Source organism: Lissotriton helveticus, chromosome 4_1 (genome assembly GCF_964261635.1).
Source record: "Lissotriton helveticus chromosome 4_1, aLisHel1.1, whole genome shotgun sequence".
NCBI classification, from domain to species: Eukaryota; Metazoa; Chordata; class Amphibia; order Caudata; family Salamandridae; genus Lissotriton; species Lissotriton helveticus.
Window position 1 is genome coordinate 1070429019 of NC_136063.1, and position 18723 is coordinate 1070447741.

The window sequence follows — 18723 nt, forward strand, 5'->3', positions numbered from 1 at the left end:
GGGTTTTCAGACTTAAAAAAGCATGTGGTCACGTATAATGCAAGGGGAAGTGAATCGATCATTGATTTCTTTTTTATGTCCCCGGGGCTCTTACGCCATGTATTGTTCTATAATGCAATTGTAAACGGGTTCAGCGACCATAACCCGGTGCTGTTAGTTTTGGACGCTTTCTCTGGCTTGAGCTAAGGGGCCTTGAGGGTCACCTCTACAAGGGATGTAAGGAGTAGAGACCAGGGAAGGTGCCTTAAATGGTGTAAAGTTTGCCCTGAGGACTTTCTTGGTCTAATTGAGCAAAATATGGTTGTAGAACTTGAGAAATGTAGGGACTTAGAGAGGGGGGGAAGGAGGTAGTTAGTGCCTTTGAGGCCATTAGTGCCAGAGTAGAAAAAGAGCTTACAGCTAGACCAAGGAGGGGTCCTGTTCCAGCTTTTGGTTGGTTCGATCATACATGCTCTAAGGCACACTCGGCTCTGCTGAAAGGTCTTAAACAATCCCCTAGAGATAGGTCATTGGTGGCACAGTTGAGAAAAGAATACGCTATGGTGGTCAAGTCGCGAAAAAAGGCCATCAAAGAGGAAGCCTGGGACTCTTTAATGGATTCCACCACCCTTAAACAAAGTTCCAAATTCTGGTCCATAATTAATAACACCTTATTTGCTCAATCAAATAACATGGATCTTGAAATAAATATCCCTGAAGCAGAGTGGATTAAACATTTTTCTAATATATATGGGTCAAATGAAATAGTTGAGGCATTTGCAATGCCTTGTTCCCCAACTTCTCCTCTTAAGTTAAAATTTAGTAAATCTGAAGTAGAGGTTGCGATATTAGGCTCTGCTGTTAATAAAGCTCCCGGCCCAGACGGGGTCCCTTTGGATCTCTACAAACTAAACCCAGGGATGTGGGCAGAGATCTTAGCCAATGTTTTTAACTGTGTGCTTGAGGGGGGTTTGCCAAAAACCTGGGCATGTTCAATCATAGTCCCAATTTTTAAAAAGGGCCAAAGAAACGACCCCAAGTGCTTTCGACCTATATCTTTATTGGATTCTTCCATGAAGGTCCTGGGCAAAGTTTTGCTAGCAAGAATTAACAGTTGGTCTCTAGATAAGGATATTTTAACAGATGCCCAGTATGGGTTTCGCTCAGGTAGAGGAACAGAGGACCAATGCTTAAATCTTCATTTGATAATTTCAAAATACACAACGGCAAAAAAGGGGTCAATTTTTGTTGCCTTTATGGACCTGTCCACGGCCTTTGATTTGGTCAATAGAGCCCGGCTGTGGACCATGTTGTTAAAATTGGGACTTGATCCTCCCCTTGTGCACTTTTTGGCAGAACTCCACAAGGATTTAAAAGCATCAATTAGAATGGACCAAGAAGGCAATCGTACAGCTTGGTTCAAATCGAGCAGGGGCGTGCGGCAGGGCTGCATTCTTGCTCCCATGCTGTTCACTCTTTATATAAATTCATTAGAGAAGAATCTTTTAACTGCTACCTTGGACACACCGCGTGCAGGGGATACTCGCATCCCTGTTCTCCTGTACGCGGATGACGCTGCTTTGATAGCTCGGACCCATTTAGGTTTGCAAAGACTTTTAAATGCTTTTAGTGATTTTATGTCTTCACTTGACTTAGTGGTAAACAATTCCAAATCTCACATTATGGCATTTGGGGCTGTTAAAAATAATACCAAACAGTTCTATTGTAATGGTGATGTGATCACTAATGTCAAAATATTTACTTACCTTGGTGTAATCTATGATACCAAGGGTAGCTGGGCTCCTCAAATTACAGCCAAAACTAAAGCAGTTAGGAGCTCGGCAAATGCAATTTTAAGTTTTTCTAGGAGACTGGGTGGGAAGCCGACTGGTGCTTTATTAAGCTTGTATAGGGCAAAATCTGTGGCAATAGCCAGGTATGGCTCAGGCCTGTGGGGCTATGTGAATTGTGAATCTATTCAAAGGGAAGAAAATAAGTTCCTTCGATCTATACTAGGGCTCCCCCAATCAACAGCTACGTTTTCAGTTCACCAGGAGCTTGGTTTAGGGTATATCACTGATATCCTTCTAATGGCACCTATTTTGTTATGGATTAGGACCTGGACCAATAACAACCTAGGTTTAAATCATAAAATACTGGGGGACTGTCTAAAATTGGATAAATCTAAAAATATTGCTTGGCTATCATACATCTATAAGTGTTCCTTGGACCTTGGTCTTCCTGAGATTTTTTTTGCCCCTCAGGGTCTAAGGAAATCTGATTTAGATTGGGTCAAGCTCAACTTTTCCAAATTGAAAATCGTGGAGAGGGAGGAACGCCAACTTACAAAACCCACGGTTAGAGCCCATTTTTTGGCCATTACCTGCCTTGCTATACAACCGTACCTCGCCATTGTTAACATCCCTTTTCACAGGTGGCTTCTGGTAAAATTCCGGTTTAACCAGATTTATACGGTTCTTTGTGATAGTCAAGGTTGGTATAAGCAGGAGGATGCACCTGTGTGTAGTTGCGACAACTTTTCACCGCAAGATAATATGCACCTTATGCTGTTCTGTCATTTCTATATTGCGCCCAGACAGAAATACCTGGTACCTTTATTGAAGGACAAAGCCTTCCACCAGGCAAAACCAGCCCTCCTGTATCTCCAAATGTTGGATTCAGCTTTGGTCATGTGTAGCGTGGCCAACTATCTTGTTGCTGCTGTTAGGATCAGGAGGAGACGTCTTAAAATGTAATATTGGGGTTTTGCACTGAAGGATGAAATGTATTTTTTGTACCTGTAAATTTTAGCTAAATATTTATTTTTCTTTTAACTGTTTTTAAACTGTGTATATATAAATTGTTATTGATGTATGTAACCTCTCATGAATTTGTATTGTCCCTTTTTAAATTTCTTGTAGAATGCTTTTATGATTTTTAACTAAATCGAATAAAGTGGTTTTGACTTGACTTGACTCTTCTAAATTTTGGCTAAATTAAAGATAACCTGTGTGACAAAGAAAATACAATAGACCTTCTATTCATGGGGATCATTGTTCTCCCCTTTAATTTTATAAAAGATTATTCATACCCATAAGGTCCCATTAACTTCATTTACAAAGAGAATATTTACATTCTTTCCCTTCCGCATGGGTAGATAGATTGGTTCGAAAATGCTTACTTTAAACACACTGATCTGGATATTCGACCTTGGCAGTGTTATGCGGAGTAGTAGCAAATCTCCAGACAGTACAAAATTGTGCAGCGAGACTGCTAGCGGGAGTTTCCAATTGCCATTCAGCAAAACCTGCACTTCTCTCCCTCCATTGGCTCCCAGTGCAGGAAAGAATCCGTTTTAAGGCCCTTTGTGTGGTCCACAGAGCACGGCAAGGGAATGGGCCTCCAATAAATTCATCTATGATCTGCCCATACAAGGCCAAGAGGAAATTGTGATCTGCCGAGCTCCATTTAGTTGAGGTCCCAAGGATTAAGAAGGCCAGAAGTGGAGGCCGGTTGTTTTCGTACAACGCGGCTAAACTCTGGAACTCTCTCTACCGTTGCTCCTTCGAAGGGAATCTAATCACCTGGCCTTCCGCAAACAATTAAAGACTATTCTCTTTCCCTAGATTCTGCCACCTGTCTCTAGTTTGCTCAGCACTGGGATGGTTCCGGGTAGCCATGCTCTGTACAAATGGTTATTTCATTTAATTTCATTTCAAGTCGAGTTTGCGCTATAAAAAACTGCAAAAAAAAACAACCCATGAATTGACTAAGGGACATGGCTCTTGTGCGCCCCCACTTCATTTTTGACAGTAGCCTATTAGTAACAGTATATCTTAAGGTGAAAAGCCAGTTATAGGAAGGACAAACATTCTATTTGATCTTTGCAACATGAAAGCTGATGCTTTGTGATCGAGTTTCATATCTTATTCTTTACATTGTTTTGAAACAGATGCTGTTGAAGTTGTGGAAACATGAATGCAAGCGTGTCATTGCTGATCGTTTCACTACCTCTGAAGACGTCGAATGGTTTGATAAGTCATTGGTAAAACTGTCAGTGGAGGATTTCGGTGAAGCAAAAAAGGTTCTGGTGGATGTTGGAGTAGATGCCTTTTTTGTTGATTTTTTAAGGGACGCACCAGAAGCAACAGGTAATCATAACTGAGTTACAATTAAAGCTGTGCTTCCATCTCTGCATGTTGGTTCAACGGTGAACCGCACCTGTGCTTTTTGTAAAACATAGGGCCTGATTATGATCCTGGCGGATATCCAGTCACCATATTACAAAATTCCTTATATCTTATGGAACTTGTAATACAGCCGACGGGATATCCGTCACGTTTGCGATGTAGTATCTCATCCGCCAAGATCGTAATCAGGCCTTGCTTTTTGTTGCCCATGCTTGATGTTTCTATCTGATAGCATTCTCCCAGCAGCACCAAACCCCAGTCCCAAGAGGAGAAACTAGGGGCCAGATGTAGGTAGGATTGATTTACCGATTCTTAATTACCGAATTTTACCGATTCGGTAATTAAGAATCGGTAAATCAGAGGGGTGAGTATGTAGGTATTCCAGATGTGCTGGAATACCGAATCGGAGAAATTCGGTATTTACCGATTCGGTAAATACCGATCGGTAATGCCCATTCATTCCTATGGGCTTTGAAGCCCATAGAAATGAATGGGCATTACCGATTCGGTATTTACCGAATCGGTAAATACTGAATTTCACAAGGGTGCAGGGGGTGTCACTTTGACACCCTCTGGCCCCCCCAAAACAGGCTCGGGTGCCATGTGGCAGGCATACATGCCCCAAGGGCAGGTCTGCCTGTCATATGGCAGAGGTGTGCATGCACACATGTGCATGCACACCGGAATCGGTATTTTACCATCAAATTGGATTTGATGGTAAAATACCGATTCGGTAAGGCTTGTGGGACTCAGAAGAGTCCGACCTACATCTCAAATTTACCGAATCGGTAAAAATTCCGATTCGGTATTTTACAGAATCGGTAAATTTACCGATCGGTAAATTTACCGATTCTGTAAAATTAAGGGCCCTACATCTCAAAATCCAATTACCGGTCGGTAACGGCCGAATTCGGCCGTTACCGACCGGTAATTGGCCACCTACATCTGGCCCCAAATGTTTATTTCTAATGGTCACGTTTCTTGTTGAGCTTCATAGGAGGAAACGTCCTTATTTTCAAATTGCTGTTTATGTCGTAGTTGCTCAAGAAAAGAGTTGCTGCTTTATCTTGTGTTTTTATTGCATTGTATCTAAAAAATGAAAGTCTGAGTTATGTAAATGGTTTACTTTTAACCGTAAGCACGTTTTCTGTATTGTTGGACAGTTTCTTTTTTCTGTTGTGTGGGACTCTCTTAGATAGCCTATTCTCATATTGTCCCCCCTTTGGACGACTGTATAAAACTGGTTTTACGCAATACATTGAATGCACAATCACTGTGAACTGATGTTAATACTGGCATGCTTGGAAATTGATTGTGTATGCCCAATTATCTTATTATTTATTCTTTAACATTTACTGACCTTGCCTTTGAATATGGTATTTTGTATATCCATACCAAGCTTCAGTAATTTTGTGTCAAGGCCTGATTTCTATAGTTCATTAGGTTTTTTTGCATTTGCTTTTCCGTTTTCGGGGTCTGGGGCGTGCGAAATATATCTAATTGATATAAAGATAACCTTTCTTTGGGTACCCCGTCAACATCATCATTTTGTGATACACCAGACTGAAAGAGTTTCCTTTAGACATTTCTCCTGTTTGATGTGCAATTTTTTCTTATCACACATTTGGGTTTGTTACTCGAAGTGCATTTAGGTTTATGTATAAAACAAATATACGTTGCTTTACATGTGTAATGGCATGGTCGACATCCTGTTTTTTTAAAGCTATAACCAGCAACACTATATGGAAGACTTCCAGTTGGTATGGACATATTTAGATCCTGCAGAATGCTTATTACTAGCGCCCCCCCCCATCCATTCTAAGATTTAGCACACTTTCCCTGTGCCACGCAGAGATGACAGCCTTATGCCTGCACTCATCAGGCCTGAAACCAGTCTTGGCCCTTACACAACACAGACGCGCAAAGTTAAAAAAAAGCCATTTCAGTAAGCATTGATAGCAAGCATTGATATGCTATTGTGTCTAAGCCAGAACATTGGCATTTTCACTGTCTACATGCACGAATCGCTGCCACTGTTAGAGTTGAACTTGGTGAGAGTTCCTACAGATTTCTAACATACTATCACTGTGTCAGAGCCCATTATTTGCACCCCTCAAGACTGTAGAGTAGACATACAGCTCACATTTGACCACATAGAGGAATTCTACACACTCATGTAGTGCATGTGGTTCACTTTGGCTTCTTTACATGTTTAACCAACGCCCCTTCCCAAATCCCAGTGTCTGGTTAATGCCTCTCTCTACTGGTTTGCTGCTAGCAGACTCTACCTTCCTTTGCTCTCTTTTGCTGAGCTACACATGTTCTTACTTGTACTATCTCCTGGAAGAGGTGATATCTTAGACCTCCGTGGTAAATATACAACTGCCAGCGCAGTACACTTAGGGGCATATTATCAAGGGGGTTTATCTCCGCTTTTTTGGCTTTAAAAGCCAAGAAAGCGGAGATAAAATTATCTCGCTATTACCTAGCTGTCGCTAACACCAGTTAGCGACAGCTATTAGGAAATAGCGACCATCTTGGGCCCCACTTTGCATGTCAGTGATATTTATCACTAATGACATGCAAAGTGGGCGTGCCAAGATGTTAGCGACTGGAAACAGTCGCTAACATCGCTATCTCCTATTACCAACTTTTGGAGATATTCGCGCTAAGCGCGAATATCTCCAAAAGCTAACACCTGCCCTGAGCAGTTCTTAGCCATGTTATCCAATGGGAGGTGGATAACATGGCTAGGAGCATTAGCTCGGAAATGCATGAATATCGCTGACTTTTCAGCGTTCATGCATTGCGGCCGTTTTTTATCGCATTTGCGACAAACCTTGGTAATACCAAGGTTTATTTGCAATAAAAATCGCCGCAGCTCAGCGGTAATTTTTGTCTCTAACCAAGCAATAGCAATAATTATCGCTATTGCTTGGTAATATGCCCCTTTATTGTTACATTTACTGGTGGCAGTTGTGGCCTAACAAAAGTGCTGCTTTTAATTTTCATTTATATATCCACAGCACGTTTAATTCAATTTCTAGATGCAGTGCACTAAAACAGCTTTCCCAGTCCATACTTGCTATTGTTTAATCTGCAGTCCTGAATATCACGTGTGAAGACTGACAGTTATGGAATTAGAACCTTCATTTGTGTGACTTTCATGTTACAGTACGGGTTTAAAACAGATATGTTCTCAGTTCAGTACGGTAGTTTGGCATTACATCACAGCGTATAATCAGACTTACAAGCCTTTCCCATTGAAAAGAAAAAAGTGCATTAATGGATAAAACACATATATAATATGGAATCACATGTAAAACAACAAAATAATACAGGTATATCCTACCTCTTACTTGTATTCTTTTCCTTGATCTTGGTCTTCTAGATTTTTTCACGAAAAGATGTATTCTTACAGTTGACAGGTTGTGACAGTCAACAATATTTCATTTATTTTTCAAATTTTTTAAAAGTAAACCCCAAAAGACCATTTGAAAACCTGTCTCTGAGAGCAGTTACCATTGGCTTTGTAGTTATATGTCAATATGAATAGATTTAAACTTGAAACACAAATACTCCAAAATTATGTTGTTCGGTCTGGAAACTGGGTTAAGTTTTTTGTTGTTGTTCTATTTCTTTATTGGGTGTTAGCAAAATCAAAACATAAAACAGCAAATAAGACAGGCTCATGCTCACGCAGTATCATCAATAGTCGAGGCCGGATTGGCCTTAGCGGGCACCGGGCATTTCGACGGTGAGCGGGAAGGGTAGGGGCTGGTTTTCGACAGGTGTGGGGCATTTTTTGTTTTACTGTGGGTCGGTTTTGGAGCAGTGCTGGAAAGTCGGCCTCTTGTAACAAAAGCACAGCAGCAGTGGTCCCGCCAGCACTCCCCCACCTCCTGGGGCCGGTTGAACGTAAGTGCCAGGGCTAGTTTGCTATCCCATTCCGGTCCTGTCAATGTTAGTCACACGTATATAGATGTCTGCCATTTCGGGTATGGCCTGGACATAGGCGCAACTTGATAGCAACCTCTCTTGGGTGCTTAAACGTCGCCTCCCAGTCTATATCTTCAAGTTCTCCCACATCTCGTTGCCATCTCTCATGCAGCTGGCCCAGGCTATCCTGCATATTGTTGATTGTTTTGTATGTGGCGGAAATTGCTCCCTTTCCCAGTTCATCCAGTTCATCCATTAATATTCAACCCTCTAATGGGGCTTATTCAGGTAGCTCTGCCCCTTCCAACCCTTCGTCATGCCAAGCGTGCATAGTTTAGAAATTGGGTCTGGTCCATACTGAACTACCTTCGCGGTGAGGAAAAGGGTATAGTATCCCCCTTTTTATGGATATCACCCACCTTAAAGATACCAATGGTATCCCACAGTTTAAATCCACCCAATTTTACAAACTCCCAGAGCCAAGTCCCTTTCCAGAGGAGTGATCCCCTGGTGATCCTGTGGGCCCAACCTAACGCCTTTGTGGCTTTGACCCAAAGCTTCAAGTGCGACCTGTGTTACTGGAGGCAACATCCGGGTGCCCCTCCCTCCTTAAAGATAATGTAGGCGGGTTCTGTTTTTCAGCAGAGCCTGTTCAAGTCGAAACATTGGGTGTTCTTGCAGGGGTAAATCCAAGTGTTATGAGGGAAATTCTCGGGTGTCACTCATCCCAAAGCAGGGTTCTCAGTTCTCCATTGATCTTAGTGCATGCCATCTGGGTGACTGGATAGTAAGTATTCTAGGAACTTGTGGAGTGTAATCATTTTAATTAGGACCACTCTTCCCATCGGGGTGAGAGGCAATCCCCTTCACCATGTGGCAGCCTAAAACTCGAGAGAACCGTCCCCACATTGTGGCTCGTGCAGAGCTCCTTTCGTGATGTAACGAATATCCCCAAGTACTTGAAGCCATCTTCAGCCACCCGAAGCCCATGTATTAACACTCGAGCAGCCCTGTGGCAGAGGACTCGCTCGCGGGCGGCACTTGTAACTTGTTTAATACCTCTTCTGCTTCCTTGCTGACTACAAGCAGCCTACCATCTTCGTCCCGCTGACTACGAGCGGTGGACGTTATTTCTTTTAAAACCCCTCCCATCCCGCCCTGCTAACTCCGCCCACCCTCGCGACCAGCCTATTTAGGCTCCGCCCCTTTTTTACTCTTGTGCACTCGAGCAGCCCTGTGGCAGAGGACTCGCTCGCGGGCGGCACTTGTAACTTGTTTAATACCTCTTCTGCTTCCTTGCTGACTACAAGCAGCCTACCATCTTCGTCCCGCTGACTACGAGCGGTGGACGTTATTTCTTTTAAAACCCCTCCCATCCCGCCCTGCTAACTCCGCCCACCCTCACGACCAGCCTACTTAAACGTCCCCCATGCGTCAGCGCAGCGGACGAGCGCAGTGGGCGCGACGGAGGCGCGCCGGAGTTGCGCCTGAGTTAAGCCCGTCTGCGCCCGTCCGCGGCCGACCGGGGCCAGGGGCACGAGACGCTGCCGGTTTTGTCACTTACTCATCTTCCCAGCTATGTCAGCACTGGGCCCCGGGTTCCATCGACCATTCCACTTTGACCTATCTTCAACATCTTGGCCTATACACTCCTCCACCTCACTTCCCTCCCGGGACTGTATCACATCTAGCCTCACTACCTCCCACATCCCTTCCCATTCCCCTCCCACTCCCTGGCCCCCCTGCCCCTCTGTTTAACACTTCGGCTGCCCTCCTGAACACTAGGTCTGCAGTCAATCATCAATACGAACTATTTAATTACATTGACACCCATGAACCAGATCTCTTATTTTTAACTGAGACCTGGTTCAAGACCGACTCCCTACCCAATGTGCTTGCCGCCCTACCATCTTCATACTCCGCCATTCGAGCGGACCGCCCAGAGGGCAAGCGGGGTGGAGGAGTGGCCCTAATAGCTCGTACTGACCTCAATTTCCAAGTTCTCCCATCTCCCCCTATCCCCGATGTGGACCACCTTGTGGCTCGCTCTACCTCCTACCTGGCCCCCCTCACTTTTGTCTTAATCTATCGCCCTCCCCAACCCACCCCCTCTTTTCTTTCCAATATCCAGACTCTTTTGGCTACCTTGGTAATCAATAACTCTTCGGTACTGGTCCTTGGGGACCTCAACTTCTGGCCAAGTGACCCTGCCGAAAGTCCCCAATCTAAGGAGTTTACCAACCTTATGAACAGTTTAAACTTCCTGCCACTGATTCATAGCCCCACCCACATTCATGGTCACACACTAGACCAAATCTGGTCACTGAACGTTCCGTCTACACCCCCCGTTATATCTCCATGCTTGTGGTCGGATCATTCCCTCATCACGTTCTCTCTTGCCCTGGCGCCTACGGTCAAACCTCCGCTCCCCAAAAACATCTGGGTTCGGAAATGGGGCAAAACAGACATGCCTTCTCTCTGCTCAGCCCTGGCCAAAACCAACCCTGATGTATCTGGCCTCTCAGCTACCTCTCAACTGGCTGCCATTAATCACTGGCTTACTGCGGCGGGCGATGATTTCGCTCCCTTAAGGCGGCTCACAGTTAAACGGGCCCACGCAGCCAATCGCTGGTTTACACCGGACCTTAAGGCAATGAAACTAGCTGCAAGAAGGGCCGAGCGAGCTTGGAGAAGTGCTTACAATCCCGCACAAAAGGCAACCTACTTGTCTGTCTTACAAACCTACAAAAAGGGCATTCTTGAGGCTAAAACCGAATATTATACCAACAGGATATTGACAGCTGAGTCTAAAATCAAAGGAAATTTTCTCCACTATTCACGAACTAGCATCATCAAGCAGAGCCACGGTCACCATCCCCCCATCCCAGCCCCTCTGTGACTCGCTCAATGAGTTCTTTATAGATAAAGTGGTCAAAATTAAACTTAACATCCCCCTGCCCCCCCCACCTTTGTCACCCCGTCCCCTCCCATCACTACTGTCAAGCTAACCAATTTTCCATTATTAACCAACGACACTCTCCTTCCTCTTCTGCATCGGGTCAAATCTGGCTCCCCCCTGGATTTTGCTCCCGCCCGCATTCTTAAAGAAATTTACTCAGCTTGTCCTTCACCTCCCCTGACCCTTCTTAATGACTCACTCGCATTCGGTTCTGTCCCCAGTCTTCACAAATCGGCGATTGTTATACCAATCTTAAAAAAAACGGACGCCGACTCATCTTCCCTTTCCAGTTACCGTCCCATTTCACTCTTGCCTTACCTTGCAAAAGTCCTCGAAACTCATATCACCACCACCCTGACCACCCACATCGAGGCAAATCATTGCCTCTCCCCCTGTCAAGCAGGCTTCCGCCCCATGCACTCTACAGAGAAAGTGGTCATCTCAGTAATGGACAAATTGCGCGAAGGTATTGACACCAACCTTCCGCAAGCCCTGATACTCCTAGACCTGTCCGCCGCTTTTGACACGGTGGACCATTCCATCCTCCTCCACCGTGTCAGGGCGGCTGGCATAGAAGGCTTGGCCTTTTCATGGCTTGAGTCCTTTCTTTCTGGGAGAACTCAAGCGGTCCGCCTGGCTGGCTACGCTGCGGCCTCCCGCAAGGTAGAGTGCGGGGTCCCCCAGGGCTCATCACTTTCCCCCCTTTTGTTTAACCTTTATATCTTCCCCCTCATTTTTATGTTACAGCAGCTGGAGGTCACCGTGTTTAATTACGCGGATGACCTCCAGCTAATCTTCAACCTATCTCATTCATCTTCATCTGCTTTGAACGTCCAGACAGTAATGACGTTCATTCATGATTGGATGAACTGCAACCACCTCAAACTCAACCCGGACAAGACCGAGCTGGTCCTGACCGGAGGTGGTTGCAGTCCATGGTCCCCCTCTATTTGGCCCCCTTCCCTTGGTGTACCCCCACTCCCTGTGCCCAAAGTAAAAACCCTGGGAATTTTCCTCAACTCTCAACTCACTGTCCACTCACAAGTTAGTTCCGTGGTTTCCTCTTGTTTTTTTCCCTTAGAATAATTAGGAAAGTCTCCCGTTTCTTTTCTTCCTCTGCTCTGAAAGTAATTGTATTGGCTATGGTATTGTCTCGTATAGACTATGGCAACATAGTCTACAACGGGGCCCCTGCCTACGCGATCCATCGTTTGCAACTGGTGCAGGCCTGATCCACGGCTTGCCCAAATACCATCGGGCCACCCCACTGCTCAAAGCACTTCACTGGCTCCCAATAAAAGAGCGCGCCCTCTTTAAACTTGGCTGCCTCACTTATCAGGCCAGATCGGGCACTGCTCCCGAATTCATCTGCTCTGCCATTAAGCCTTATCACCCTGGCAGAGAACTTCGCTCCGCCCATTCGGCCCTCCTCGCCATTCCTCGTTTTAAAAAACAGAAAGCGGGCGGTTCGAGTTTTGCTGTCTTGGCTCCCACCTTCTGGAACTCCCTCCCTGCGACCCTGCGTACTTCTCCTTCCTACCTCCTGTTTCGCAAGAATCTCAAAACCTTCCTCTTCGCGCAAGCCTACCTGACTTAGATCCTTTCTGTTGCTGCCGCCCACTGTCCACCCTAGCGCCATGAAACCGCCTGGTAAACGAGCGCTGTACAAATGCTTTTAAATTCAAATTAATGGCAGTCGGTCACACAGTCTGTGCGGTGCATACAAGACTGACTTATCCCAGTTAATCTTATTACCCGAGTGGGCCCTGTAGTCCCCCAGCAACTGAAAGAGCTTCAGGACAGTGGTTGGGTTAGTGACATTTAAAAGTATATGATCTGAAAGAAACACGTAGTGATAGATTTCTTACCTTAGAATAATCCCCAGGTGTCCGACTGGATCTGGAAAGTTTTTAGTCAGCAGTACCCCTGCGCGTCAGTAGGCGTCGTCGTGCGTCATTGGCGTAGTTTGGCACTGGGATGACGTCGCCTGAGCTACTTAGACACGCCCACTTGCGCTGATGTCAGTTCTTTCTTTTTCCGTGCCAGCAAGTGCAGATCCGGGAAGAGCCAGTACTCCCAGTCACTTTTTGACTGAGTTTTTTTAGGCCTTTTACCTCATCTTTTCGATTCGATCGACTCCTGGTGTCGTAGGGATGCCCGGTTCAAGAACTGTAGGGGACTGTCACCGCATGATGTCGGTGATTGACCCACATCGCATGAGTTTCTACTGCCTGGGGGGCAACTACGACCCCAAGTCGTGCCCTGACTGCCGGGCCATCGCGCCGAAGACTTTGCGGGAGCGGTCTCAAAAGTTGCTTGAAGTCTGGCAGTCAGCTCCGGGCCGCTCGAGGACCCGGTCCCGTGGGAGGTCGAGGGACCGGTTGCAGAGTCGTCACCATAATTCTGCTGGATCTAAGTCTTTGCACTTGGGGTCAGGTAAGTCGAAGTATTCCAAAAAGAAGTCGAAGACGCATCATCGCTCTTCAACTTCCCGTCGTGTGACACGGCTGAGGGTGTGGGCGGTGCCACCCCCGTGGCCCAGGCGAAGCCTTTGACGCTACCCCCAGTCTACCCCCGCTTCCCGGGTGTGGGGGCAATGCCTGCTCAGGTGCATGAGTTTCTTGCTGCCATGGCCCAACTCTTTGTGCCCTCTGGCCCCGCGGGTACGCCTGCGGGCCCCGCGGGCCCGATTGGGTGTCCTGCTTTGCCATCTCCAGCGACTCCGGGCCCGGTGTCGCCGGGGGCTCTGGCGCTGCAGGCCGCCCAAAGATCCGGGATTGGATCCCGATCGACGCCAGTTGACCTAGTGACACCTCAGCGCACCGCTTCCGGCGTCGCCTGCTCCCTCGTTTCCAGGTACAGCTCCAACCTAGACACAGTGCCGGATCAACGTCGCCCAACGCCGATGCCGATGGGCCCTTTTGTGCCCTATGTCCCTCCTCCTTATTTTGAGCCTGTTCCACAGACTACGGAGGAAGGGGAGGACTGGGGGGGGGGGTCAGAGGACGCTCTAGCACAGGACTGTGCTTATGATCAGGACCGAGTAGAGGATTTGTGGGAGGCCAGTGGTCTTGACACCTCGCCTGACCTTGGCATGCTGTCTCCTCCCACCGTTGCTACAGAGGAGGGATCCAGTTACACAGTGGAGCCAGTTACGCAGTGGTGTTGCATAGGGTGGCGAGGCTCTCCACCTCAAACTCCCTGCGGTGGCCGTCAGGATTAAACTCCTGACAGAAGTGCTCCAACCGGCGGCTACCTCTTCGGAGCCTTTGCTGCCCTTTAATGAAGCACTATCCAATGTTCTTTTGGGCACCTGGTCCAGGCCCAACACAGGAGCTCCTGTGGATAGGAACGTGGCCCGACGCCATCGCCTGACTCCGGGCGACCCCCTGTTCCTTACCTGACACCCCCCCCCACAAGAGAGCTTGGTTTTACAAGCCTCTACATCCAAGAGCGCATTCCCTACTGCACCTCCGAATAGGGAATCCATGAAGCTGGATCAGTTTGGTAAGAAACTGTTTTTATCTGCCAGCTTAGGGCTGCGGTCTGTGAACACTGCATGCCTCTAGGGCCGTCAAAACAACTCTCTGTGGGACACAGTTGTGCAGGTGCTGCCTAACTGCCTGGAGGAGGCCCAGGTAGTTCTTTCCCAGTCGATTGCGGCCGGGAGAGACGCAGCAAAGTTCACCATACATTGTGAGCTAGACATCGCCGACTCACTGGGCAGGTCAATTTACACGACGGTGGCGCTTTGGCGCCATGCCTGGTTAAGGACAACTGGCTTCTCAGGGGATGTCCAGAACACTCTGATGGATAGGCCCTTAGATGGCATTCGCCTTTTTGGCCATAAGGCAGATAGTGCGTTGAAGCGCTTCAAGGACTCCTGGGCTACTGCCAAGTCCTTGGACCTGTCGGGCGCTTGGCCTCCTCCACCTTCTGCTTTTCGGTCCTTTTGTGGCCACGGAAGGGGCGCGCCACAGCGTTCACTGAACCACATACCACAGCAGCAACAACCTCAGTGTGGTTGCGGACATGCGAACTGTCGAAGCGGTTCAGGGGGCCAGCGGGCGGGTCAGTCAACTTCCACCCCCGCAGCATCCACTTCGAAGCCTTCCTAGTCCGACTTTTCAGGCCCATCAGACGCTCAGACGCCATTGGGTGGACAAATATGCCATCATCTCCTCCACTGGCGTACCATCACGTCGCACAGGTGGGTGCTGCAAATCTTCCTAAGGGGCTACTCCCTCCCCTTGGAGGCGACCCCTCCAGCCATGCCACCGCAGTACCACCGCATGTCGGGGGCTCACTTGCAACTTCTGCAGGAGGAAGTTATGGCCCTCTCGGCCAAGGGGGCCCTTGAGCGCGTTCCTGGGCCAGAAGTAGGACGTGGTTGCTACTCCTACTACTTTCTGGTACCCAAGAAGGGCAAAGGAGGCCTACGCCCTATCTTGGACCTCCGGAGCGTCAACGGCTTCCTCCGGTAGGAGAAGTTCAAGATGCTGACTTTAGCTCAGGTCCTAGCTGCCCTAGACCCTGGAGACTGGATGGAAGCGTTGGGCTTGTAGGACGCATATTTCCATATCCCCGTCCTGCCGGCCCACGGGCATTACCTGCGGTTCACGTTAGGCCACGAGTACCAGCACTTTCAGTTTACCGTGCTCCCCTTTGGCCTTACCAGCGCCCCTCGGGTGTTCACGAAAGTGATGGCGGTGGTCTCAGCTCATCTACTCAGATCAGGGGTTCCAGTCTTCTCCTATCTCGACGACTGGTTGTTGAAGGCGGGCTCGCCCCAAGCAGTCGTTAGCCACCTCCAGACTATGGCCGACCTGCTGGGGTTCTCCATCAATGTGTCGAAGTCACACCTGTGCCCCTCTCAGAAGCTCCTCTTCATCGGATTGGTTCTGGGCTCGGCGTAGATTCGGGTTTATCCGAACAGCGGGTTCGGGATATTCAGGCTCTGATTCCCATCTTTCAGCCTTTATCCCGAGATTCGGTCAGATTGACGGTGCGGCTTCTGGGGCTGATGGCCTCCTTCTGGTGCATCACGCCATGTGGCGGATGCGGGCTCTGCAGTGGGACCTCAAGTTTTAGTGGGCCCAGCATCAGGGCAACCTGTCCGACCACGTCCGGATCTCGGAGAGCACTGCGAGACAGTTGCAGAGGTGTCTCACGAACCGTGATTGGGTCAGCAGCAGATCCCTCTCCCTACCCCAACCGGAGCACGTAGTTGTGACGGAAGCGTCCCTCCTGGGCTGGAGGGGCCAAATGAGAGAGGCAGAGATCAGAGGCCTCTGGTCTCCGGCGGAGTCCAGGCTCCACATCAACCTTCTGGAGCTGCGTGCGATCCGTATTGCACTGAAGGCATTCCTTCCCTCTGTCCGGGGAAGTGTAGTGCAGGTGTTCACGGACAACATCACCGCCATGTGGTACTGCAACAAACAGGGCGGGGTGGGGTCATGGACACTTTGTCAGGAGGCTCTGCGCCTCTGGACATGGCTGGAACATCAGGACATCACCCTGGTGGTTCAACACCTGCCGAGCTCTCTGAACGCCAAGGCGGACTAACTCAACCGTCGGTGCATGATGGATCACGAGTGGCGTATAACTCGGACGTGGCGCAAGGTCTCTTTCGGCAGTGGGGAGAGCCTTGGTTAAATCTATTCGCCACCGAAGAGAACGCGCAATTTCATCAGTTCTGCACGTTGGAATTTCCAAGGCGGCACTCGCTCAGAGACGTTTTTCTACGCGAGTGGAGTTGCGGTCTGTTATACGCCTTTCCGTCTATACCACTTCTGCCCAGAGTGCTGAGTCATCCTTGTGGCTCCGGACTGGGCACAAAGGAAATGGTATCCCGAGCTACTCAGCATGTCAGTCGATCCCCCGATTCGTCTGCCTCTACGGGAGGACCTTCTGTCGCAGCAGCAGGGGACGGTCCTCCACCCGAACCTGTCCAGTCTCCACCTACATGCGTGGAGATTGAGCGGTGACAGTTGAGGCCATTTAATTTGCCTCCTGAAGTCTGCTATGTGATTCTGGCAGCCAGACATCCCTCCCCAAAATCGGTATATGCCTGCAGGTGGAACAAATGTGTGGCAAGGTGCACAGCAAAGGCTGTGGATCCACTTTCCGCCCCCCTTTCAGAGGTTCTCCTCTTTCTTCTTTCTCTTGCCCAGCATGGCTCTGCTCTGGGCACTATCAAGGGGTATCTTTCTGTCATTTCTGCCTTCTTGAGGCTTCGTGATCAGCCTTCTCTTTTCAAGTCCCCGGTTGTAAATAGATTCTTGAAAGGCATCACACACATGTTCCCTCCTGTTCCCTTCCTGATGCCTCAGTAGGACCTGAACCTTGTTCTTACCTACTTGATGTGCGCTCCCTTTGAGCCACTTCACAATTGTTCTCTCCGTCTTCTGACTCTTAAGACTGCATTATTGGTTGCCATCACCTCTGCCAGGAGAGTGAGTGAGCTCCAGGCTCTTTCTTTCAAGCCTCCTTTCCTCTCTGTCCATCCGGACAAGGTTGTTTTGAGGACTCGTCCTTCTTTCCAGCCCAAGGTGGTTACAGCCTTTCACATCGGGCAGTCCATCACCTTGCTCACTTTCTTTCCGCATCCCTCGAAAGAGGACAAGAGGCTCCACCGTCTGGACCCAAAACGTGCGCTCTCTTTCTATCTAGACCACACATGCCAGTTCCGGGTGGACAACCAGCTCTTTGTTGGTTACATGGGTGTGAAGAAGGGACAGGCAGTGCACAAACTAACCATCTCCCGGTGGGTCGTGTTGTGCATCAAGGTCTGTTACTCCTCGGCTTAAAAGGAGCCTCCTGTTGGGCTGAGGGTCCATTCCACTCTGCCCACGGCAGCTACTACTGCCTTGGGTCGGGGAGTCCCCTTGCAGGACATCATCCTGGCAGCTACGTGGGCCTCACTGCACACGTTTGCTTCACACTACTGCCTGGACAGCCAAGTCCGGAGAGATGGCTTTTTCGGCTGTTCTGTTCTCCAGGACTTTCTGGTGTGATCTTGGTTCGCAGACCCACCACCGGGGCTGATATTGCTGGGGTATCTATTCTAAGGTAAGGAATCTAACACTAACCTGTTTCTTTGAAATGCACAAGTTACTTACCTCCGGAAACGATATATCTGTAAGAAACAGTAGTTAGTGTTAGATTCCTTATCGTCCCACCCATCCTCCCCATTCTGCGAACCGATATCTAGGGTCAAGGGCATCCCTTTCAGGGCCCTAGTTTTATGGCACCAGTCTTGGTTTCTTGCATGGCTCTGCGTTCCTGGCGCGGAAAGTTATGAACAGAACTGACGTCAGCGCACGAGGGCGGCGTCTAAGTACTCCGGCGACGTCATCCCGGCGATCACGACGACGACGACGGACGTGGAGCCGCAGAAGACGCCTACCGACGCGCAAGGGTACTGCTGACGAAAAATCTTTCCGGATCCAGCCTGATGCCTGGGGTAATTCTTAGGTAAGGAATCTAACTAACTAATGTTTCTATCAAATATATCGTTACCAAAGGTAAGTAACTTGTGCTTTAGAACCACAGAAAAAAGTGAGAAGAAAAAGTAAAGAGAGCAGGAGTAAAGAATGAAAGCACTCTCCCAGAAGCCCCTTTAGTTCCAATATTAGCCCAGTATCACCATTCTTT

General features: G+C 48.3%; 1 protein-coding gene across 1 annotated transcript in view; it reads left to right on the top strand.

The window, feature by feature from the left end:
- DNAH5 (dynein axonemal heavy chain 5) overlaps positions 1-18723 on the top strand; it is a 5174212-nt gene that overhangs the window by 2952520 nt on the left and 2202969 nt on the right. Inside the window, exon 51 of the mRNA XM_078687662.1 lies at positions 3932-4130. Coding sequence (XP_078543788.1) covers positions 3932-4130 — 199 coding nt within the window. The remainder of the gene's footprint in view (positions 1-3931; positions 4131-18723) is intronic.